The 25,377-nt window shown below is 40.2% G+C and overlaps 2 protein-coding genes across 2 annotated transcripts; both read right to left on the bottom strand.

The window, feature by feature from the left end:
• Positions 1-3,172: 3,172 nt before the first annotated feature.
• Positions 3,173-5,204, bottom strand: LOC116263521 (tryptophan decarboxylase TDC1-like). Its single transcript, XM_031643259.1, has one exon. The coding sequence runs from the start codon at positions 5,060-5,062 to the stop codon at positions 3,545-3,547; it is 1,518 nt and encodes a 505-aa protein (XP_031499119.1). The 5' UTR covers positions 5,063-5,204; the 3' UTR covers positions 3,173-3,544.
• An 11,839-nt stretch (positions 5,205-17,043) lies between these two features.
• LOC116263822 (tryptophan decarboxylase TDC2-like) lies at positions 17,044-18,948 on the bottom strand. The gene has a single exon (XM_031643610.2). The coding sequence runs from the start codon at positions 18,869-18,871 to the stop codon at positions 17,345-17,347; it is 1,527 nt and encodes a 508-aa protein (XP_031499470.1). The 5' UTR covers positions 18,872-18,948; the 3' UTR covers positions 17,044-17,344.
• Positions 18,949-25,377: the final 6,429 nt, after the last annotated feature.

Raw genomic sequence — 25,377 nt, 5'->3', positions numbered from 1 at the left:
ATGGGAACCTAATTTTCCAAACACATTAAAAGAGCTTCCAACTTTTCCAAGAAATTTGAACTTTTTAAGATAAATATTAAACCGTTCCTTTTAAGAGAAATATTAAAAATATGAAATTAAATTATACATCATTTGCCCATTTAAATTAAGATTTTTTTTAAAAAAGTAAAATAAAGAAAGTTAGGTGCCATTGGAGTCCAATTGCTCTAGTACATCCGACAATTAAAGGTACGCACCGACCCAACTACCCAATGGATATCTGGCACTTGGGCCAAATCGAGCCCAAGCCCGAGTTTTAAATTTAGATATTGGGCTAGGCCGAGCTGACCCCAAGGCAGCCCAATAATTTATTTTTTTTTTAAGATATATATGATTGAATACATTCACTATAATTAATCATATTTATATATTATATTAAGCAATATAATATATACCCTGATGCCCAGCCTTATTAACAAGCGATGGCTGAGACAACCCAGGTTGATTGCTAAATGCAGCAGGATTGAACAAAATCTTGTATCTTTACATATTGATAACAATTACCCACCTAGTATCACAGTTGCTCTTTTTTTCTTGGCTGATGAAGGTAACCACTTTTATGAATGGAAGGACTTCCCAACAGACTCGGATGTTGTTGCTGATGTAAATGTTTAATGGTCTCCATCCCGTTCTTGTGATCCTATAATTTTTTTTTTGATGTAAATGTTCTATTTCTTATCAATAAAGGTTGAGGGCCTAATCCTGTGGAGACCTTTTTTGGGAGGGCATTTTAGACATTGTTAGAAAATGGATTTTTTTTTTTAAATAATAATTTTTTCCAGTTTCCATATTTTGTCCTTGTCAAGGTTGCAGACTGAGGGTGATATGGTCATTTTATAATTCACGACAACTGGATGACACATATAACCAACACATATAACCAGCTTCACTCTACACTCTTCCAACCCAATCTCCCTCATATAGTGCATTACCTGCTGGATGATTCACCTCCTAACATCATTCATCACAATTTCAAATAATATTTTGACGAAGAACCCCCATACGTAAAGTTATGTTGTCACCCATATAATAATTATGTTGTCACCCATATAATAATATTGTCTCAATCTTCATTCCACTTCCTAGATGTAGAAAAGATCCTATAAAACTCATTTATATGTCGATTTTGATCTAAATTAGCTTGGTCCTAAAGGAGAGGATGATATATATATATTGGAAACTTAAGTTGAAATATATACATTGGAAACTTAAGTTGATCCATTCAAACCAAACAAGGAAACAAAAAAAAAAGACATAAAAATGTCAAAAGGACAGAATTTTTTAACTAAGCAACCTTAGCCCACCCTGATGGCCTACCTTAATTAAGCAAACTCGGAAACTTTATGAGAGCCTTTCATTCATTCTAGGAAATAGACTGTGCTTTCTCTCACGCCCTTTTCCCCTTCGTTTGGTATATTGTGGTCCTTGCATGAAACAAATATGTGTACCTGCCATTTTACTGTTTCTTTTTTCTTGTCAAATTTGTTACCCGTTAACAGCTCCACCATGTTGTCCTTAAAATATTTTTGAGTATTTTCAGGTGAGTGGTTTTTCAACGTTCGGCATAAGGCTGAAACCTCCACCTAACTCCTTATCGCTTTAGAATTTGTTTTCGCCGTCTTGGGGTGCACCACCGCCAAGCTTCAGCTTGCACGTCAGTGGCCCTCCTTTTGTAGCATAGAGGATTGATGCCACGAAGATTCAAAACGAAAACCAACCGTCTACCGGTCTCTGCCCCTACAGCTGCACCTAACACCCTTGGAAATGTTTTTGAGAAATAAAAAGTTGAAGAAAGTGAAGGCTTCTTTTCTTGGTGTTTATCTTGGCATGAACCTATGTGTCTAAGAAACACTACAGAACCAAGGGGGTTGAAAGGGGCCATGTCCAACCCCTTTACATCGACTACTTAACATTATAATCTTTTTTAATTTTTTCCCTTCTAAAAATTTTGAAAAAAAATATAATGACCTTTGTGTCGGTCTAGTATTGTTCTCCCTTGTGACAATTTTTTAATATTTTTCGTAGCCCCACAGGCCACAGCTTGATTAAGCCGGATTGGTGAATTGGTCATTGATTGCGGGCGAGTGAAAGCTGTTGATGAAAGGTCAAAGCCATCCCCCTTCCTCCTACCTCTAAGGTTCACGACTGCACTAAGATATAAGTGGATGTGTGATGTACCCATCAACTAAAATATCACATTGATACCATTTGCTTGGATAAACACACATTTCAACTAAAGAGCTTGAAGTTCTTTTAAACTCATAAGCATGTTAAAGGAAACACATACCACTCTTTTCAACTCGATTAAGCTGGATTGGTGAATTGGTCATCGATTGCGGGTAAGTGAAAGCTGCTGTAGAAAGGTCAAAGTCATTCCCTTTCCTCCTACTTCCAAGGTTCATGATTGCACTAAGATATAGATGGATATGTGATATACCCATCAACTAAAGTATTACATTGATACCGTTTACTTGAAGTTTTTTTAAACTCATAAGCATGTTAGAGCAAGTGCAAACCACCCTTCAATTTGATTAAGCCAGATTGGTGAATTGGTCATTGAGTACATGTGAACGAAAGCTGTTTGGTGAATTGGTCATTGAGTACATGTGAATAAAAGCTGTTTGGTGAATTGGTCATCCTCCTTCCTCCTACCTCCAAGGTTCATGATTATACTAGAATATAAATGGACTCATGATACACCCATCAACTAACGTGCCATATTGATAACATTTGCTTGAATAAACCTCTCAACGAAGTTCTTTTAAACTCATAAGTATGTTAGAGCAAGCCCATACCACCCTTCTTCAACATGAGCCCATCACCGGGCTGCAGCGGCAACTGGTAATAAGGAAGAGGACCACCACTATATGTACCCACTCCTGTCAAATATATAAATTATGATATAAATAAAGTGGTTATACTCACCGTGTCGAAGTGCACTATAAATATAATGATTAGAAAGTTTAGTGAAAACAAATTAAAATTAAAATAAAATGTTTTTAAAAGTCTCCAAAAATACCCCAAGTACTCCATTTTTTGTCCGGTGCATGTGCACATAAACAAAACCTTCAATTATTTTATCATGTATTTAAAAGGTTTTATATGTATTTAATTCATAGTTTCAAGGCGATCAAGAATTTAAAAAATGTTTCAGAAAAATTATAAACAGCTGTTAAACTGCCATAAATTGTTAGTACATGCGTGTCGGTAGATCCACCGCAGAGGCCTTTATTTCCATTGACAGATCATCAATTGAGGGTGGGGGAAGGACTGGCTGAACATACCGACAAACCGCGAACAGATGCACAGCTTTCAGACTTCCTGACGCTCCGTGTTTGTTATGAGCTTTCATGAAAGTTGGTGACTTTGCAGCATGACAAGGAAAAGAAGACAAAACAATTTTTTCCCCACGAAAAAATGGAAACGAAAATCAAACTTTGACTTTATTTCTCGAGACTTTTTGCTCAACCTTTGGTCCAAACGTAATGCAACAGCCATTCAACCTTCACTCTCCACCACAATCGAGTCCTGCACGACTCATCAACTCCTTGGCCTTCTCCTGAACCAGCGACCACGCACCATCCACGTGCCGCTCCTCCGTCAACGACGCGCCCACCGCGAACCGGAGCACGTAGCCGCCGCCCACCACCGTGTGAGTCATGTACGCCTTCCCGGTCCGGTTCACAGCCTCCATCAGCTCCCGGTTCGCTTCCGCCCCGTCACGTCCCGCCTCCACCTTCATCCTGAAGCACACCAGCGCGAACCGTCTCGGCGTTACGATCTCGAACCGCTCGTCCGCTTCCACCAGACCTTCGAACCGCTTCGCCAGCCTCACGTCGCTGCGTATGTGCGACTGCAGCCGCGCCACCCCGTAGCTCCGCAGCACCATCCACAGGCGGAGCGCCCGAAACTTCCGCCCCGTTCCGAGCTGCCAGTCCTTGTAGTCGATCACCTCCTTCGACTCGCTCGCGTCGTTCCGGAGGTACTCCGGGTTGGTGGACAGCGCTCGAGTTAGGGCGCTCGAGTCACGGACCCATAGGCAGCAGCAGTCTAGACCCGATAGCAGCCACTTGTGTGGGCTCATGCTGAGCGAGTCGGCTAGCTCAACCCCGTCGAGGTAAGGCCTGAACTCGGGGCAAATGCAGGCGCTGCCTGCGTAGGCCGCATCGACATGGAGCCAAGCTCCGAACTCGGCGGCAACCTGGCCGAGCTGCTGGACGGAGTCCACGGCATTCGAGGACGTCGTCCCCACTGTCGCGCAAAGATACAGTGGCACCAGCCCTGCTGCTACGTCTGCTTGCATGGCTGCTCGGACCAAGCTAGGTGAGAGCGCAAAGTCATGGCTGACTGACGTTGGCAGTGCCCGGATGTTGGTTGGTGCAATCCCAGCAAGCTTACATGCCTTGGCGAATGTGGAGTGGGTCTGATCGGAGGCGTACACGACCAGACGGCCGCCATTGGCGCCACCGATCCTGTTGAGCGCACGCTCCCTTGCAGCAACGACTGTACACAACATGGCCTCACTGGTGGTGCCATGGATGACACCGCCGCCGCCGTTGCCACTGGCGAACATGAAAGATGAAGGCAGCTTAAGGAGGCGGGCAAGCCAGTCCATGACCACCGTCTCGAGCTCAGTGGCCGCCGGCGACGATAGCCAGTTGAAGCCAACGACATTGAAGGAGGAAGACAACATCTCGCCGAGGAAGCCGGCGGTGCTGTACGTGGCTGGGAAATACGCAAAGAAGTTGGGGCTGAGCCAGTGTGTGATTCCCGGCATGATTAGCCTCTGAACGTCATCAAGTATGTCGTCTAGTGGCTCCGAGTGGTATGGCGCCGAGGCCGGAAGGGCTTGCAGGAGATATCCTGGCTTGACGACACTGCGGACGGGATACTTCTCGATGTCCTTGTAGTAGTCGGCTATGAAGTCTACCATGATATGAGCTTGTTTCCTGAACACTTCTGCCTGTAAGGGCTGGAACCCTTCAGCCATGAAGTCAGGGTTGCATGAGTTTAGGCTCCCCATTCCTTTAAAACAAATCCTGTGACAGAAGAATCAACTTCTGCAAAAGGAAAGGTAGCTAGCACTTAGCAAGATCTCTCCCTCTCTCTTATTGAAGATCAAGTGATAATTGGACCGACTACGGAGATTGGTGGTAGTGCAGGAGGAAGGTGGAGGGTTTATATAGAGCTGCAGCTACCCATGGTTCCTGGTCATCAGTCTGCAGTTTCCCGGAATTAACGATGAAGAGAATGGTAATTAAAAGCAGAATTGCATGCATAACAAGTTTGGATCCATCACTTTCACCATCTTGGTAAAAAACAAAGAACATGAAGAACACGCGAACCCTTTTACAAAAGGAAAATTTGTTTCTCATCACGCCCCTGCTTTTAGTAAAAAGTGAAAAAAAAAAATAATTCACTCTGAAGTCACCAGGCGGCAGCGTCGACCACGTGCCCCTGCTTATTCATGGTCTCTTGAATGCCTCTTCTCTTTTGCACTTGCAAGATACATATGCATCAAAGAAGTTCCACAGGTTTTTGTTTCCAAGAAGACATCATTAAGCAATCTGACTAAACTCTTCCATTTTTAAAGATGAAAATTCGATCTCATGAGAGAGGCAGCTAAATCCCACATCTGAGTAAATGACTCCCGCCTCCATCGACAGTCGACGCCGTTGCCAATTTAAAAGAGCTTAGTCACTAGAAGTTGGCTGCAGCTAGAGGTGAACACAAGTTTAGTTGAGCCCGAATTTAGTTAGCTTGAATTTGGCTTGATTAATGAAACCTCGAGCTTAGACTCGGCTCGATCTCAAAAATAGTTTGGCGGAAGCAGCTCGAGCTCCACTCGGCAGTTAAGCGTTGAGCTCGAGCTCGATTCGATTAAGGCTCGACAAACTCGTTTGAATACAAATGATATTCGTCGTTATTGTTGAGTTAGAGCTCGACTCGATTAAAACTCGACAAACTCGTTTGAGTCAAATTGATATTCATCGTTACGTGTTGAGCTCGAGCTCGACTCGATTACGGCTCGACAAACTCGTAAACTTGCTTCAATATATCGACTTGATTAAGGTTCGACAAACTCGATTAAAAATCAACTCGACAGTTACGTATTAAGCTCGAACTCAACTTGATTATTTGAACAAGTCAACTCATGAACTCGAGTTCGACTCGTTAAGCAAATGACTAGACTCGAATTCATTCACGAGCCAAGCTTTAATGAGTCGAGCTCGTTGTTCACCCCTAGCTTCGCTCTTGTGCATGGTATCCTTTACAATGGGTACTATTATAATTTTAAAATTTTATCTTTAGGTTTTTTACTTTTTTATTTTGATTTTTATTTTTAAAAAGATATTTTGCTCATACTGCACAAAAATTTGTGCATAACAAACTAATTCAATATAAACGTGCTCAGCGCAACTAGGTGGTCAAGTTTCCATAGATTCAATTTTTTTCAGTATTTTATATTTTTAGCTGCAAATTTCTTTAACAGACCCAAGAAAATCGAGAGACCGAGAAATATTTTCCAACCTACCCAGGAAAATAGAGCCCTTTGATAGTAAAGGGAGAAGTATTTTCCATGATTATTATCATTATAAAAAGTCTGCCATTGTAAAAGTTTGTCATATCATTAGAAAAAGACTTGACTACATTCCACCTCACGAATCGATTACAACCACGAGATGTGAATTTATTGCCTGTGATGCAAAAAACGGGTTGGCATGTTGCCATGTGCAGACGAAAGGGGCTATGTCTTGTGACTTTCGTACACTAAGCTACCTAAAGGACGGGAAGGTTGTATTCTTGTGGTCGTGACATTTAATTCTATTTTGTGTTTTGGTTCTCAAATCCGAGGCTGATATAAATCATAAATTCTTTTTATGTGAGACCCAGAAGTAAACAATCATGGCATTTTACTATTATGTGAAAAAAAAAACCAAAACTTAATTAAGCAATCTGAACTCTTCCATTCTCAAGGATAAAAATTCGATCTCATGAAATAGGAGACGCAGCTAAATCCCACATCTGAGTTCAGTCAACTCGAGCTCGGCATGAAACCTTCAGCCTAAGGGCGAAGCTAGGATTTTCTTCACAGGCGAGCTAAATGGGGCTGGGTTTGGGTAGAGCCAAACTGAACTCACACTCAAAAAATACATCAAAGCAAAAAAAAAAAATAAATAAATTTTTACATTGTATTTTTTTTCATTTGGTTGGGGGTGAGGCCATGGCCTAGGCGGGTCCCACCCACCCTCCTCCCTTGCTTGAGCTTGACTGGGCTTGAGTTCAAAAATAGCTCCATGGAAGCAGCTCGACTCGGCAGTTATATGTTGAGCTCGAACTCGACTCAATTAAGACTCGACAAACTCACTTGAATAGAATTGATATTCAATCGTTATGTGTTGAGCTTGAACACGACTCGGTTAAAGCTCGACAAACTCGTTTGAATAGAATTGATATTCATTGTTACATGTTGAGTTCAAGCTCGACCTGATTAAAGCTTCACAAACTCGTAAATTTGTTTCAATATATAGACTTGATTAAGGTTCGACGAACTACATTAAAGCTCGACTCAGCAGTTACGTGTTAAGCTCAAACTCAACTCGATTATTTGAACATGTCGACTCATGAACTCGAGTTCGACTCGTTAAGCAAATGACTAAGCTCGAACTCATTCACGATGCGACCTTTAACGAGTTGAGCTCGAACTAAGTTTGTTGTTCACCCCTAAGTGCGCTATTGCACACAGTATCCTCTATAATGGGTACTTTTATAATTTAAAAAAAAATTATCTTTAGTTTTCTACTTTTTTTTTATTTTGATTTTTTTTAAAAGATATTTTGGTCATACTGCACAAAAATTTGTGCATAATAGACTAATTCCATAGAAACGTGCCCAGCGAAACCAGGGGGTCAAGTTTCCATAAACTAATATGTTTTCAGTATTTTATTCTTTTAGGTAGTTTCTTAACCGACCCAAGAAAATCGAGAAACCGAGAAATATTTTCCACCCTACCCAAGAAAATATAAAGACCTTTGGTAATAAAGGGAGAAGTATTTTCCATGATTATTATCATTATAAAAGGTCTGCCATTGCATTATCCAAGGTTGCTCAGCATCTTCATCAAAAGACCTGACTACATTTTCCACCTCACGAGTCGATTACAACCACGAATGAAATTAAGAAGGGGTCGGCATGTTGCCATGCGCCGACGATGGGGGACTATGTCATGTTCCTTTCCTACCAAATTGGTTCTCAAATTCATTCGAGGTTGATATAAAATCATAATTTTTTTTTTATGTGAGACCCACAATGTAAACAATCATGGGGTTTTACTATTATGTAAAAAATAAAAAGGCCAAAACATCATATTTAATGTTGCATGAGAGGCAGGTCTGGTTCTGAAATTTCTCAACCATCTTAAATCTATGGCTATTAAATGCCCCTAGATAATGTGGCAATACTAAGCTTAAAGAAGGCCATTATTATACAAGAAACCAACTAGTAATGAAGTTAGATGGGCGGAAATGATTTATTTATTATAAACCTTTGATTCTCGACTCAAAGTGACATATATCTAAGAAGTGATCTCATCAGCTGTTTGATGATTATTTAAATTATTGATAGTTGTGAAATTCATGATGCCTTGACTGCAGTTACGAATTTGACGAGGAAAGCCACGCCTGGCTTAGATGAAGCAAAGCATTAGGAAACAAATCTAATATAGCTAGAAAATAATGAAAAAAAATAAAATTTACCATCAAAAAATTATTTTATAAAATTATGTATTTTGAGATGAGTGGAAGAAACCAACCATCCCGTTCAAGGCTGAAGGTCTCATCCAACAATGGTCCTCGAAGTCACAAGGCTAACTTTTGGTGCTTTGGGTTGGTGTGCTTGGAAATAGAGAAAAGGGGCTGACAAGGGTCCTAACCTACTCTCCAAAAATAAATTATATATAAATTTTAAAAAAATTCATATATCTTGTATAAATTTTTTAAAAGATATTTCAGCTTTTGTCAAAATTTGAAACCATAATTTTTTGTGACTCTAGTAGAACCCATTATGCTTGGTCGTGGTAGCTTTTCTGACACCACAAAGAATTGATGTTTTAAGGATTCAAAACAGAAAATGGCTGTCTCTCAACTCCTGCACCATTCATTGCACGCACTGACGATGCTATATATGAATTTCAAAGGAAAAACAAAAAAAGAAGAAACACTAAAGCCAAATTCTACGAAAATCTCCCCAACAGCAAAAGAGTTTAAAGCTGGTCTTCTTTCTCGTTCTATAAATCTCTAATATATATATATATATATATTGAGAGAAAGAGAGATTTCTTTTCTCTTTAGCTAACGCATCGTCAGGACTAATGCTGCACACAGGTTTCTTCAAGCTACCAATCATGCACTAGCACAAATCACAGATAGCTTCTTTCCATCCACGGCACTTTAATTCCCCACCTCTTTTCTGTAATCTCCTGGTACATTCCTATATGCAAGTAGATTTAATTCATTTGAAAAAAAAGATAGGTATTTCTCGTGTAAATTGAAATAAAATTATATAAGCCATCAAATTCTGATGTATTAAATCTGATTTTAAAGGATTAAATTTGATTTTTTTTAATAGCCTAATTGGCGCCCCTGGTTCATGACATGGCTATCACTTGATTTCATTCCATGGTTCCAGCCTATGCTATGCTACTTAGATGCTTATCTGTCGACGTTTCGATCCCTAAATCAACCACCGACACGTATCCCTTGCTTTTGACATCGTGCATATAGAGTTCGTCTCATAAAGGCTTGTCCGGACATGGTGCGTTTTCCGAGAGGATGAAGGTTACTAGCTGCTCAATTAGGGGCCGTTTGATGGCCAGAAAAAAATTTCTGGGAAAAAAATTTCAGAAAAAAAATTTTGGAATTGAAGAAACGGAAAAAAATTTTCATTTTTCCAAAACCGGTTTGTGTTTGTTATGGAAGAAAAATTTTCCTAGGAAAAAAATTCTTTGTTTGATGGAGGTAGAAGGGAAGAGAAGGGAATCAGGGAGCGAAAGAAGAAGGGAAGAGAAGGGAGGAAGAGGAAGAAGGAGGAGGAGGAAGAAGGGAAGAGGAAGGAGGGAAGAGAAGGGAGGAAGAGGAAGGAGGAGAAGGAAGAAGGGAAGAGGATGCATTTGAGCGACCAGAACCCAAAGAAGAGATTCCCAAGCTCATCTCTGGCGACCGCGAACCCGCTGCCGTGGCCGATGCCGCTCCTACGATCGATCGTAAGCACGTTCTGAAACAATCAAAAAATAATTAAAACACCAATGTTAATCTGACATATAACAAAGAAAAAGGAAGACATCAAGAATTTTGGGGATACTATATGGCAGAGAAAAAATCCAACAGAGACTAGGGAAAAAAATAAGACACATCAAGAAATACTAGATGACAGCAGGAGTTGATTTCGGAAGCTTTATGAACACTGGACAAAGCAGGAATGGGAGAGAGGCAATCAATCAGAGAAAACAGCGCAGAAGCACCCTATTGCTAGATAAAAACAGACGCACATAAAGAGGGAAAAAGGGACCATAGAATCACCCACCTGGAGCTTCCCTGTGGTGAAGAAGATGATCGAAGGTTCACTACTTTGCCTCTTCATAAGATTCGATTCCTCTGCTTCAAGCTTTTGGGGGCGATCAATCAGAATAAATAGCAGCGGAGAAGCGAGCAGCGTGAGAAGCAAGGATCATCGCAGGAGAAGAACAAGCAACGATAAGAACATGGAAAGTTTAATCTATACATTTCGTGGGTATTTCCCCCAACGCAGATGAATCGGTACACAACTTGGGGTTTTTCCTAACGCAGCTGCGTTTTGGGTACAGCTTTGGGTTTTCTGGAAAGGAGAAAAACACCGAAACTTGAAGAAGGGGAGAGCGAGCGAGCAACTGGAGAGAGCGAGAAAAAACCAAAAATCTGCGAGAGTCTCGCAGAGGAGGCTGCGGGGAGCGGGAGAGGAAGACGCGGGCGAGAGGAAGCGAGAGTGCCTAACGGGCAAAAAAATTCTTCTGGAAATAAATTTCCACCCCTTCGGGTGGAAATTTTTTTCCAGAAAAAAATTTCTGAAATCGATTGTAACGGTCGATTTTTTTTTTTCCGCGTTTGATAAACCGAAAAAATTTTTAAGATTTGAATTTTTTTTCTCCAGCTACAGTATATTTCCGGCGTATCAAACGCCCCCTTAATGTCACGTTAATTGGTTTTAGAGAGAATTTTTCAGAGTTATGAGACAGCCTCTCTTTTCCAAGATCAAGTCCTGAAGTTTTTATCAATTTACATGGGTAGATACTACCCAACAGAACGGGGGTGGCTGAGAGAAAAAATAGACATCTGTTAGAAACAACTCGCTCATTACTATTCCAAATGTCAGTACCAAAAAGGTTTTGGAGTGATGCAGTTATGACAACATGTTATATTATAAACATCAAGACATTTGAATAATAAATCTCCAATGAAAATTCTTATGAACCAACCTATCAAAATTGCACACTTAAGGACTTTTGGGTGTATAGTTTTTGTCAAATGCAAAGGATATGGCAAGTTAAGTCAAAGAGCCAAGCGATGTGTCTTCTCGGAGTATTCTTCATCAAAAAAGGGATATCGGTGTTTCGATTTAGAAACCAACCAAGTGTTGATCACACGAGATATTTGTTTTGATGAGCAGGAACCATTCTTTAAGGCCATTGAGCGAAAGAGGGAGTCATTAAACCATAATGTTACACCTACAATGGAGGACTACAAAGAGTTTGATGTGTTTATTGTTTTACCTCATCCACAAGCAGACTTTAATGAGGTAACAGATGAAGGTGATGCTGATGATGGTGATGGTGTTTTTAATGATAATGAAGCTATCCAAAATTCAATTCCTCAAAGGGACACGTACCCTCCATGGTATTTGCAAGACTATGTTACTTATTCTACTCAAACATTTCCAATTAATCATTATCTATGTTATGATCGGGTATCATCCAAACATGTTGCATACTTGAGCAATATATCTAAAGTTGTTGATTCAAATTCCTATTAAGAAGCTATGAAGAATTGTGTTTGGATAGAAGCGATCAATGAAGAGCTAAATGCTCTTCACAAAAATAACACTTGGGAACTGGTTCAAGTGCCAAATGATAAGAAGGTGATTGGCTATAAGTGGATTTTTAAAACCAAGTATCATAGTGATAGTACCATAGAGCGACACAAAGCTCGGCTTGTAGCAAAAGGCTACACTCAAACTCATTGATTGGACTATGATGAAACATTTGCTCCCGTGTTTAAAATGAACACTGTCAGAATTATTTTTTGCTTGTAATTTCAATTGGGAACTATTTCAGTTAGATGTGAAAAATGCATTTCTACAAGGTGATTTGAACGAGAAAATATATATGCAATTACCTCCAGGGCACCCACAAAAATGAAAACTAAACTTAGTGTGCAAACTCAAAAAGTCTATATATGGTCTTAAACAATCTCCTCGTGCATGACATCAAAAACTAAGCACTCTTTAGAAGACAGAGGATTCAAATGTAGTCTTGCAGGCAACTTCAAAAGGGCTGAAGAGACAATAGTGACAATTCTTGTTTATGTGGATGATATTATTGTAACAGAAAATGATCATAACCAAATTTCTGCCACCAAACAATTCCTTCACCAAACTTTTGAAATAAAAGATTTGGGAAAGTTGAGATATGTTTTTGGGATAGAAATGTCTAAATCAAAGAAATGTATCTTTATGTCTCAAAGAAAATATACTCTTGATCTTCTTAAGGAGACCGGAAAACTTGGAGCTAAACATGCCTTGACACCTATTGAACCTTACATAAAATTGGATGTGGAAGATGATGAAGCTCTGGGAGATGTTTCTAGATATCAACGATTGGTTGGAAGACTGAATTATCTCACGGTAACACGACCGGATATTTCATTTGCCGTTAGTCGGGTCAATCAGTTTATGCATTCTCCTAAGAATATACATATGAAAGCTATTGATAGAATTTTGAGATATTTGAAAGGCTCTCCATGTCAAGGATTATGGTACAAGGAAAATGGAAACATTGATATTAGAGGATTCACAGATGCTGATTGGGCTGGCAACACAGATAGAAAATCCACATCAGGATATTGTGTTTTTGTTGGAGGAAATTTAGTGACATGGAAACTTAAAAAGCAACATACAGTGTCACGATCCAGTGCAGAAGTAGAGTATAGAGCGATGGCTACTACAACGTGTGAACTTGTTTGGGTTAAATCTCTCATTTCTGAAATAGGATTCAAGGTTGAAAAACCAGTTCCTATGCAATGTGACAATCAAGCGGCGATAAACATTGCAGCTAATTCAGTGTTTCATGAGCGCACTAAACACATAGAAATTGACTGCCATTATGTGCGTGAACAGGTTCAACAAAAGGTGATTATAACTCCATATACTAGAAGCAATGATCAGCTTGCCGACGGATTAACTAAAGGCTTGGATAAGAAACGACTTAAGGAGCTAAAATTCAAGTGGGGCTGCTATAATCTCTACGCCCCACTTGAGGGGGAGTGTTGAAGAAAATGTTCAGTTATTTTTTATAAGGACGTGTGCCATTTTTTGGTTTTTTATTTTTTATGTTGGCAGTTATTTTTTGACAGTTATCATTTCCTTCCTTTGGTCAGTTCTCTCAAGATGAGGTGCGTGAAGTTCTTTGTGTCTCTCACCTGTAAAAGAACTTGTTGTTATTAGTGTGTGAAAGCAGCCATTATGTTGTTTTTGTGTGTGGATGTAGGCCACTGATCAGGCCGAACCACGTTAAGCTTTGTGTCTTTGCTCGATCTTTCTTTCTCTCTTATTTCAACACATACATCTGCTTATCCCATTCATCGTTTAATTGGAATTGGTAGTTAGAATTATCAATTGGAACTCCAACTTGCACATACAGAGAATCGGTGAAAGCCAGGAAATTAAGCATCTGGTTAGGGGATTGAGCTTATTTTCTGTTGTGTTTTAATGCTGCAGCAAATCAACTCCTTGCACAACAAATGGAAGTTGTGGACAACATTGCACATGAAGATCGGTTAATGCAATGTTTTAATACTATATGTTTCATTCGCATAAAATGACTTCGAGTTTGCAGTGATACAAACAGACATTGGATAAAAATCCATGAAATGGAAATCCAGATGAATCACATATGCCCTGTTTCAAGAATGGGGATAAAAATCCCCATTTTCATGATTCTAGGATTAAAATCCAGGGATTTTGATCCCAAGATTTTAATCCACGTGCTGTCAAATGCTACGTAAACCGGCTTGAGATTTACTGATGCGAATGTCTTCTCATAACTAAAAATTTAGATATGAGTGGGAAAGGAAGGATGAGAGGAAATCTAAATGTTAGAAAATACGGGAGATCAAATAATTGAAACTTTTACTGTCATATACCGCCAATGTCACCAGAAATCATAAACTCTTTGATAACTAAAGAAAAATGAGATTTTTATTGACGTTTTATGGAAGGTCACTGAAAACTTGAAATACAGGATTTTTTTTTTTTGTGCATTTACTGAAATTTTTAGGGAAACGTTAGTAATGATTGGCCTTTAATGAAATTTAATTCACGTTGGAGAGAGCTTTCACTTTGTGGACTTATACTGTGAATATTATCACCACTATATGATTCTTCACATAATAAAAAAACCCAATGAACTTTCAATGACAAGGATTCTCGCTTATCAGTATAACTATAGATAAACATTGTTATTACGAAACGTTGGTATCATAAAGTAGAATACCGGTGAAGATTCTCACCACTATAGGCTGCTTCACATATCAGCACCCAACGGTGAATTGATACAGACCTTGCTTATAAATATAGATACACATATTTACTAACGTTTTCAGGGAAACGTCAGTAATGATTGGCAGCCACAATAGAAGTTTCCACTCTCACCACTATATCTTTTTTCTTATGAATTCTGCAACGGCAAGAAGTTTCAGATCCACTAACCGTCACTAATTTTCCCCCTTTATTGACATTCAAACGAAAACGTCAGTAAAAATGTAATTTTTATTCACACGTGCTTTTACATGCATCAATAAATACCATATTTTTGTAGTGTGGCTTATATTGAATTATGCTTATAATCCTCTCTCCCTCTCTCTCTCATTCTCTTTTTGAATGTGTGATTTCTTATTGAAATCAATAATGGGCACAGATCTCTAATATTTTTGTCCTTGTGCACTGATCAAAGTTATTTCTGTGCAAAATTCTCTCTCTAAAAGTTATGATTGGGACCAAATGTCTCACAAAAAAATATTTTCCTTATCTATAGAAGGTCACCATCGACCGTGATTACAAATTACAATCGAGAAAGTAAGCAGTGTCTCACAATTTTACGAATGAGGTTAACAAGTACAATGGGGAAGATGTGTGATATCAAGTATCGGAAAGATTCTCTTCAGTCCGTCTTTCTATGCATGTGGCTTTGTCTGTCCTTTGATATCAAGACAGCCCTATTCGTTCTGATAATAGCCACCATTTAGTGTACCAGAGAAGATGGAGAGGAAGAGAGGAGAGGGGAAGGGTCGGGCCGGTCGTTTTTGAGATGTTGCTGTAGCTTGTGACGGTTTTCCATGGTTAAATAAGAACAAGCTGGCAACGGGGGGCCGGCCGGCCGGCTGCCCACATGTACGGTTCCAGGACAGGAGGCTTCATGACCTCATATGGTGCATTACCGGCAGGAGGATTCACCTCCTAACTTCATTCATCATAATTTCAAATAACATTACGAAGAACCCTCAGTACGATTGGTCATTAATTGAGGGTGAGTGAAAGCTGCTGAAGAAAGGTCAATACCATCCCCTTTGTCCAACCTCTAAGGTTCATGACTGCATTAAGATATGAATAGATATCTGATGTACCCATCAACTAAAATATCACATTGATACCGTTTGCTTGGATAGACATAAATTTCAACTAAAGAGCTAGAAGTACTTTTAAACTCATAAGCAAGCTAGAGCGAGCACATACCACTCTTCAACATGATATAGATGGATCTGTGGTATACCCATTAATTAAAGTATAACATTGATACTGTTGGCTTGGATAGACACAAATCTCAACTAGAGAGCTTGAAGTTTTTTTAAACTCACAAGTATGTTAGAGCAAGAGCAAACTATCCATCAATTTGATTAAGCCAGATTGCTAAATTGGTCATTGAGTACATGTGAACGAAAGCTGTCTAGTGAATTGGTCATTGAGTACATGTGAACAAAAGCTGTGGAAGAAAGGTCTAAGTTATCCTCCTTCCTCCTACCTCCAAGGTTCATGATTATACTAAGATATAAATGGACTCATGATACACCCATCAACTAATGTGTCATATTGATACCATTTGCTTGAATAAACCTCTCAACGGAAGAGCTTGAAGTTCTTTTAAACTCATAAGTATGTTAGAGCGAGTGCATACCACTCTTCAACATGAGCCCATCACCGGGCTGCAGCGGCAACTGGTAATAAGGAAGAGGACTACCACTATATGTACCCACCCCTGTCAAATATATATATAAATTAGTGATGTAAATAAACTGGTTATACTCACCGTGTCCTTCTAAAAAAGAAGTGCACTATAAATATAATGATTAGAATATCGTTGAAAAAAAGTTTAGTGAAAACAAATTAAAATTAAAAAAAAAGTTCTTTTTAAAAAGTCTCCAAAAATACCCCAAGTACTCCATTTTTTTTCCGGTGCATGTGCACATAAACAAAACCTTCAATTATTTTATCATGTATTTAAAAGGTTTTATATATATTTAACTCATAGTTTCAAGGCGATCAAGAATTTAAAAAATGTTTCAGAAAAATTATAAACAGCTGTTAAACTGCTATAAATTGTTACTACATGCGTGTCAGTAGATCCACTGCAGAGGCCTTTGTTACCATTGGCTTAACATACCGGCAAACTGCGAACAGATGCATAGTTTCAAACTTCCTTGATGCTCCGTGTTTGTTACGAGAAGGTCAGATCTACGAAAGTTGGCGTGTTGTTCTGCTAAAGATGAAAAGAAGACATAAACAATTTTTTGTCCACAGAAAAAGGAAAAGAAAATCAAAATTTGACTTTATTTCTCCAGGTCAGATCTACGAAAGTTGGGTGTTGTTCTGCCAAAAATGAAAAGAAGACATAAACAATTTTTTCTCCACGGAAAAAGGAAAAGAAAATCAAAATTTGACTCTATTTCTCCAGACTTTTTGCTCAATCTTTGATAACAATCGTAATGCAACAGCTATTCAACCTTCACTCTCCACCACAATCGAGTCCTGCACGACTCATCAACTCCTTGGCCTTTTCCTGAACCAGCGACCACGCACCATCCACGTGCCGCTCCTCCGTCAACGACGCGCCCACAGCGAACCGGAGCACGTAGCCGCCGCCCACCACCGTGTGAGTCATGTACGCCTTCCCGGTCCGGTTCACAGCCTCCATCAGCTCCCGGTTCGCTTCCGCCCCGTCACGTCCCGCCTCCACCTTCATCCTGAAGCACACCAGCGCGAATCGTCTCGGCGTTACGATCTCGAACCGCTCGTCCGCTTCCACCAGACCCTCGAACCGCTTCGCCAGCCTCACGTCGCTGCGTATGTGCGACTGCAGCCGCGCCACCCCGTAGCTCCGCAGCACCATCCACAGGCGGAGCGCCCGGAACTTCCGCCCCGTTCCGATCTGCCAGTCCTTGTAGTCGATCACCGCCTTCGACTCGCTCGCCTCGTTCCGGAGGTACTCCGGGTTGGTGGACAGCGCTCGAGTCAGCGCGCTCGAGTCACGGACCCATAGACAGCAGCAGTCTAGGCCCGAGAGCAGCCACTTGTGTGGGCTCATGCTGAGCGAGTCGGCTAGCTCAACCCCGTCGAGGTAAGGCCTGAACTCGGGGCAGATGCAGGCGCTGCCTGCATAGGCCGCATCGACATGGAACCAAGCTCCGAACTCGGCCGCAACCTGGCCGAGCTGCTGGACGGAGTCCACGGCGTTCGAGGACGTCGTCCCCACCGTCGCGCAAAAATACAGTGGCACCAGCCCTGCTGCTACGTCTGCTTGCATCGCCGCGCGGACCAAGCTGGGCGAGAGCGCAAAGTCATGGCTGGCTGACGTTGCAAGTGCCCGGATGTTGGTTGGTGCAATCCCCGCAAGCTTGCATGCCTTGGCGAATGTGGAATGGGTCTGATCGGAGGCGTACACGACCAGACGGCCGCCATTGGCGCCACCGATCCTGTTGAGCGCACGCTCCCTTGCAGCAACGACTGTACACAGCATGGCCTCACTAGTGGTGCCATGGATGACACCGCCGCCGCCGTTACCACCGGCGAACATGAAAGATGAGGGCAGCTTAAGGAGGCCGGCAAGCCAGTCCATGACCACCGTCTCGAGCTCAGTGGCCGCCGGCGACGCTAGCCAGTTGAAGCCAACGACATTGAAGGAGGAAGACAGCATCTCACCGAGGAAGCCGGCGGTGCTGTACGTGGCTGGGAAATACGCAAAGAAGTTGGGGCTGAGCCAGTGTGTGATTCCCGGCATGATCAGCCTCCGAACATCGTCAAGTATATCTTCCAGCGGCTCCGAGTGGTACGGCGCCGAGGCCGGCAGGGCTTGCTGGAGATATCCTGGCTTGACGACACTGCGGACGGGATACTTCTCGATGTTCTTGTAGTAGTCGGCGATGAAGTCGACCATGATATGAGCTTGTTTCCTGAACTCTTCTGCCTGTAAGGGCTGGAACCCTTCAGTCATGCAGCAGTCAGGGTTGCATGAATCTTGGCGTAGGCTCCCCATCTCTCCTGTAACAGAAGAATCAATCGCTTAGCAAGATCTCTCCCTCTCTCTCTAGCTCTAATTGAAGATCAAGTGATAATTGGACGGAGGTTGGTGGTAGTGCAGGAGGAAGGTGGAGGGTTTATATAGCTGTAGCTACCTACCCATGGTTCCTGGTCTTCAGTCCGCACTTGCGCGGAAATGACGATGGAGAGAATTGAAACTAAAACGAGAATTGCATGCATACCAAGTTTGGATCCATCACTTTCACCATCTTGTTAAAAAACAAAGAACATGAAGAACACGCGAACCCTTTTACAAAAGGAAAATTCGTTTCTCCACACGCCCCTGCTTTTAGTAAAAAGTGAAAAAAAACAGTTCACTCTGTACTCACCAAGCGGCAGCGCCGACCACATGACCCTGCTTATTGTTCATGGTCTCATGAACACCTCTTCTCTTTTTCACTTGCAAGCTATGCATATGCATCAAACAATCTCCACAGGTTCTTCTTTAAATGAAGACATCATTAAGCAATCTGACTAAACTCTTCCATTCTGATGAGAATTCGATCTCATGGGAGACGAGATGCTGCTAAATCCCACATCGACACCGTTGCCAAATTAAAAGAGCTCGGCTACCCAGACTAGGTAGAAGTTGGCTGCGCCTAGGGGTGAACACAAGTCTAGTTGAGCCCGAGTTCACTCAACTCATGCTTGGCTTAATTAATGAAACCTGGAGCTTGACTCGGCTCAAGCTCGAAAATAGCTCCATGGAAGTAGCTCGACTCAGCAGTTACGCATTGAGTTCAAGTTCGACTCAAGTAAGCAATGACAAACTCGTTTGAATAGAATTGATATTCATTGTTATATATTGAGTTCGAGCTCGACTCGGGTAAAGCTCGACAAACTCATTTGAATAGAATTGATATTCATCATTACGTGTTGAACTCGAACTGGACTTGATTAAGGCTCGACAAACTCTTAAACTTGTTTCAATATATCGACTTGATTAAGGTTCGACAAACTTGATTAAGGCTCGACTCGACAGTTACGTGTTAAAATCGAACTCAATTAGATTATTTGAACAAGTTGACTCATGAACCCGAACTCGACTCGTTAAGCAAATGACTAGGCTCGAACTCATTCACGAGCCGACCTTTAACGAGTTGTGCTCGAGCTCAACCTCGACCTCGTTGTTCACCCCTAGCTGCGCTATTGCGTACAGTATCCTTTACAATGGATACTTTTATAATTTAAAAAATATCTTTTGTTTTCTTACTTTTTTTATTTTGAATTATATATTTTTTAAAGATATTTTGGTCATACTACACAAAAAATTGTGCATGATAGACTAATTCAATAAAAACGTGCCCAGCGCAACTAGGGGGTCAAGTTTGGATAGATTCATATGTTTTCAGTAATTTATTTTTTTAGCTGCAAATGGCAGTTTCTTAACCGACCCAAGAAAATCGAGAGACCGGGAAACATTTTCCAACCTACGCAAGAAAATAGAGAGACCTTTGGTAATGAACGGAGAAGTATTTTCCATGATTATTATCATTATAAAAGCTCTGCCATTGTATTATACAAGGTTTGTCGGCATCTTTAGAAAAAAACCTTGACTACATTTCCACCTCACGAATCTCGTGCAGCCACTAGATGTGAAATTATTGTCTGCGACGCAAAAAACGGGTTGGCATGTTGCCATACGCAGACGAAAGGGAACTATGTCTTGTGACTTTCGTACACTAAGCTACACAATGGACGGGAAGGTTAGATTCTTGTGCTCGTGACATTTAGTTCTATTTGTGTTTTGGTTCTCAAATCCGAGGCTGATAATCATGGCATTTTACTATTATGTGAAAAAAAAAATAACCAAAACTTCGTATTTAATGTTGCATGAGAGGTAGGTCCGGATTGAAATTCTCAAACATCTTAAATCTAAGGCTATTAAATGCCCCTAGATAATGAAGCAATCTAACCTTACAAAATGCCATTATTATACAAGAAACCAATTAGTAATTAAGTTAGATGGGCGGAAATGATTTATTTATTGTAAACATATGATTCTCGACTCAAAGTGATATGTATCTAATAAGTGATTTCTTGAGCTGTTTGATGATTATTTAAATTATTTATGGTTCACGATGCCTTGACTGCAGTTACGAATTTGACGATGAAAACAAATCTAAATTAGCTATAAAATAATGTAAAAAATTAAAATTTAGCATCAAAAGTTTATTTTATAAAATTATATAGCTTTACATGAGTGGGAGAAACCTACCACCCGGCTGTGAAGGCCAAATCTCCCTTCCAACTATGGTCCTCCAATGACTAGCTTTTGGTGTTTTTGTCCCTAGAAATGGAGCAAGGGGGACCGAGGCCCTTGTCTAAAAAAAAAAATACATATAAATTGTAAAAAATTTCATATATTCTCCATAAAAATTTAGAAAAATGATATTTTGGCTTCTATTAAAATTTGAAACCATAGTTTGGTTCTCATGAAAAATTTCTGGTTGGTAGGCTTTTTTTTTTTTTTTTTTTTTTTTTACAACACAAAGAATTGATGTTCAGAAATTCAAAAATAAAATTGGCTGTCTCGCAACTCCTACACCTTTCATTGCATGCACTAACCATGTTATATATGAATTTCAATGAAAAAACAGAAAAACAGACAAGCTAAAGCCAAATTCTACTAAAATCACCCCAACAGCAAAGAAGTATATATATATACAGAGAGAGAGAGAGAGAGAGAGAGAGAGAGAGAGAGAGAGAGATTTTTCTTTCTGTGTAGCTTGTTCAAGCTGGCAATCATGCACTAGCACAAATCACGGATAGCTTCCTTCCGTCCACGGCACTTTAATTCCCCACGTCTCTTCAGTAATCTCCCGGTACATTCGTATAGGATGTAACTCATTTGGAAAAAAAACTAGGTATTTCTTGTGTAAATTGAAATAAAATTATATAAGCCATCAAATTCCTGATTTTAATGGATGAACTTTGGTATTTGGGTAGAAATATCCTTGTCAATACAAAGTTACCGTTCAATCATTTCATGCTACTACTTAGATGCTTATCTCTGGACGTCGACAGTTCGATCCCCAAGTAAACCTATGACACGTATCTCTGGCTTTTTTTTAATCGTGCATATCGAGTACGTCTCGAGGAAGACGTTAATAAAGACTTGTCCTGACGTGGTGCGTTTTTCGAGAGGAAGAAGGTTTGGGTGAGCGAGGGGGTGAACCCCACCGCTCAAGCAAGGCCTCGACTTGTCCCAACGCCCTCTCGGGGTCTTGGGCTGCATCGGTGTCAACGATAGCAGCGGTGCACCCTTTAGCTTAAATGTCGCGCCCTACCGCTTTAAGACACAGGAACATAACGCCCACAAGAATCGAATTAGAGACCTGCCTTAATACAGGCCCCTAACTCGACCAGTTACGCTATGTCCCTTAAAGCGAGAGGAAAAATATTACTAGCTCCCCAATTAACGTGAGAATTTTTCAGAGTCCTGAAGTTTTTATTGGTTTACTCGTAAAATTGCTGATTACGAATCATCAATATATATAGTTGCAGCTTTTGGGCAGATGGGGCTTGTAAAGCCTTTTTTTTATATAATACATAAAATATATATTTAACAATCAATTGACTGGTAGTGATTCATATGGGTTGCCCTGTATAACTGGACTGAACTCAGATCCAAGGTTTTAGGTAGGAACACTAAATAGTGACAAATTATGTGTTCATGATCACATAAAATTTGATGTGTGCATACAAGCTAGAGAATTTGACTTGACAGGTGATCTTCTTTACACATTTTAATGCAACTTGAGTCGTGGGATGCATCATTGTTGATGATTTTTACCGCCACAAAATATAAGAAAACTCATCCGACCATAGAGTTAACTAGTTGATTTACGCACACATGCACTCATGGGAATAGTTAGTTACCGTTTGTAAAAGTGATATTTCGTGAGGTATTAGGAACATTTTTAGGTGACCGTTAAATTGTCGCAATAGGGCGCCGTTAAATTTGGGCTTTTACCGACATTCATGTTTCAAACACTGGTAAAAGTGAAACATTCAGCGACGTCCAGTTCTGAAAGTTGATAAAAAGGATTTGTACCGAGGTCCATTTCCCATAAAAAGAAGCTAGTTTTACCGATGTGTGGTTTCGAGTGACGTGATTAATACGAAGTAAAACAGCTGGTTTTATCAACAAGCATACATCTACCAATAAAATAAAGCAATTTTTTGATGTATTTATGTTTGGCATTTCAAAAAATACACTGAAGAGGTAGGCCATCAGTAAAAATTAGAGACGATACTCATGGTCAGCTTCTTTGGTGAAACTAGCAATGGGAACCGACGACCACTTGCATCAATAAAAATCATTTATTGGTGGTTTTCCTACTAGTCCATGAAACATTAATCAGTGACACTATACTGACGGATTTCATAAAGCGAGAATAAAACATTTACTCATGTTTTTGCTTGTTTTACTAACATTTTTCATGCCAATAAAAACCTTTTTTTTGTAGTACAATTAATGAAATTCTAATCCCAAATATATGTGCCTAAAAAACAAAAATTTTAAATAAAAACTGACCGCTTACCAGCACCAGTGCGAATCATTCTGCATAGTGGCCCTTTGAAAATATAAATCTGTGAATTGAGTAACCACCCTTTTTTCTTTTTAGCTCTGCCATTGTTACTGTGCTTGCGCCATGGGGCGACCCCGTCGCTCTACAGTGCCGTCTTGAGAATGTCGGCGTTTTACTTCGATCGATTTGTTACAGCATGCAATGCTCGGTATTTTATCGAGTAGCAATAAGTATAAGTATAGGGTTTATTTGTTCTTCCTTTTTGGATATTGTTTTACTGTGCAGTTTATTGCTTTCTTGTTCCACTTGTCAGATCTTTGTCCAGTTGGCATTGTTAACAAGGTTAGTATGGTGGTGCGGTGCTGAGCGTGGATGCCCACCTTGACCAAAGGAAGATGGAAGCAACTAGAAGATAGTCCCACGTTTTTGCCTACTTAGTTTCAAGTTTGTTCGTGCATGTACCCGCTTTGGTTTCCGTTTTCCTTTCCATAAAATTAACATTACGAGCATTCTTCACGCCTTCGGTTTCCGTTTTTCTTTTCATAAAATTAAAATTATGGGCATTCCACACAGTAGCGGAACCAGCGTGGAGCTGACGTGAGCACCCACCCACACCAGCCCAAGGTACTAACTAGTACATAGTACCCCATAGCCAAAAATTTCTGGGTCCACCACTGAAAGCAACCAAGCTTTTTATTGTAGACAACAGCTGATCTGCCATCTCTGGTGGGTTCTTGTTTGGAGGCATCTCTCCTGCCATCTGGGCCTACTTCCTCCTCCATGGGTGGTTTTTGGATCTTTCACCTGCTTGAGAAGAAAGACATATTTTGTTGGAAATAAATATTAGCTGGATCAATGGAACTATTTTGACGCTTCTTCCTGCAAATTCATGTACGATTTAGAACCACTGAGCATTCCTAACTGGAAATGTTTCGATTGATGGTGCATAGATCTGCTTATTCCGTTCATCGTCGAATTCGAAGTGGTAGTTAGAAACTTAGAATTATCAAATGAACTCCAACTTGCGCATATAGAGAATCAGTGAAAACGAGGAAATTAAGCATCTGGTTAGGGGACCGAGCTTATCTTCTGTATATTTTTTAATGCTACAGCAAATCAACTACTTGCCCAACAAATGGAAATTGTGGACTGCATTGCACATAAAGATCAGTTACTGCAATGTTTTGATACTATATGCATGCCATTCGCTTAAAAAGACTTCTGGTTTGGAGGGTTAGGCTTGCCGACTAGCTGGTCCATTGTTCTTTCAAAAAATTCAACAAAAAATCCATGAAATGGAAATCCAGTGAATCGCATATGCCCTGTTTCAAGAATGGGGAAGCAAATCCCCATTTTCTTGATGCTAGTGCTGTCAAATGCTACCTACATAAAATTATTAACAATGAGAAATAAGAAAAAGAAGACCAAAAAATGAAAATAAAGGAGGAACTCGCAATAAAGTTTAGCATCCACAGTTGAAATGGCAACTGACATCCACCTTTTTGCAATATAAACTGAAATGAATATAAGTAATAAAAAATTGAGCATATGAAATGCATGGGGAGAAAGTCACTGAGAACTTGAAATACAGGATTTTTTTTTTGTGCATTTACTGAAATTTTAGGGAAACGTTATTAACGGTTGATCTTTAATGACACTTAATTCGCATTGGTGAAAGCTTTCACTTTGTGGACTTATACTGTGAATATTCTCACCACTATATGATTTTTTCACATAACAAACAAAGCCAATGAACTTTCAATGACAAGGATCCTTGCTTGTCATTATAGACACACATAACGTTGGTATTTGGAAATGTCGGTGTGAATATTCTCAGCATTATAGGCTGCTTCACATACAGCAACGGACAATGAATTCATAAAGACCTTGATTGTACATATCGGTACACATATTTGCTAACGCTTTC

This window comes from Nymphaea colorata, chromosome 11 (genome assembly GCF_008831285.2).
Source record: "Nymphaea colorata isolate Beijing-Zhang1983 chromosome 11, ASM883128v2, whole genome shotgun sequence".
Classification (NCBI taxonomy): domain Eukaryota; kingdom Viridiplantae; phylum Streptophyta; class Magnoliopsida; order Nymphaeales; family Nymphaeaceae; genus Nymphaea; species Nymphaea colorata.
Note: the sequence above shows the minus strand (reverse complement) of the source record. Positions and strands in the feature narration are given on the sequence as shown.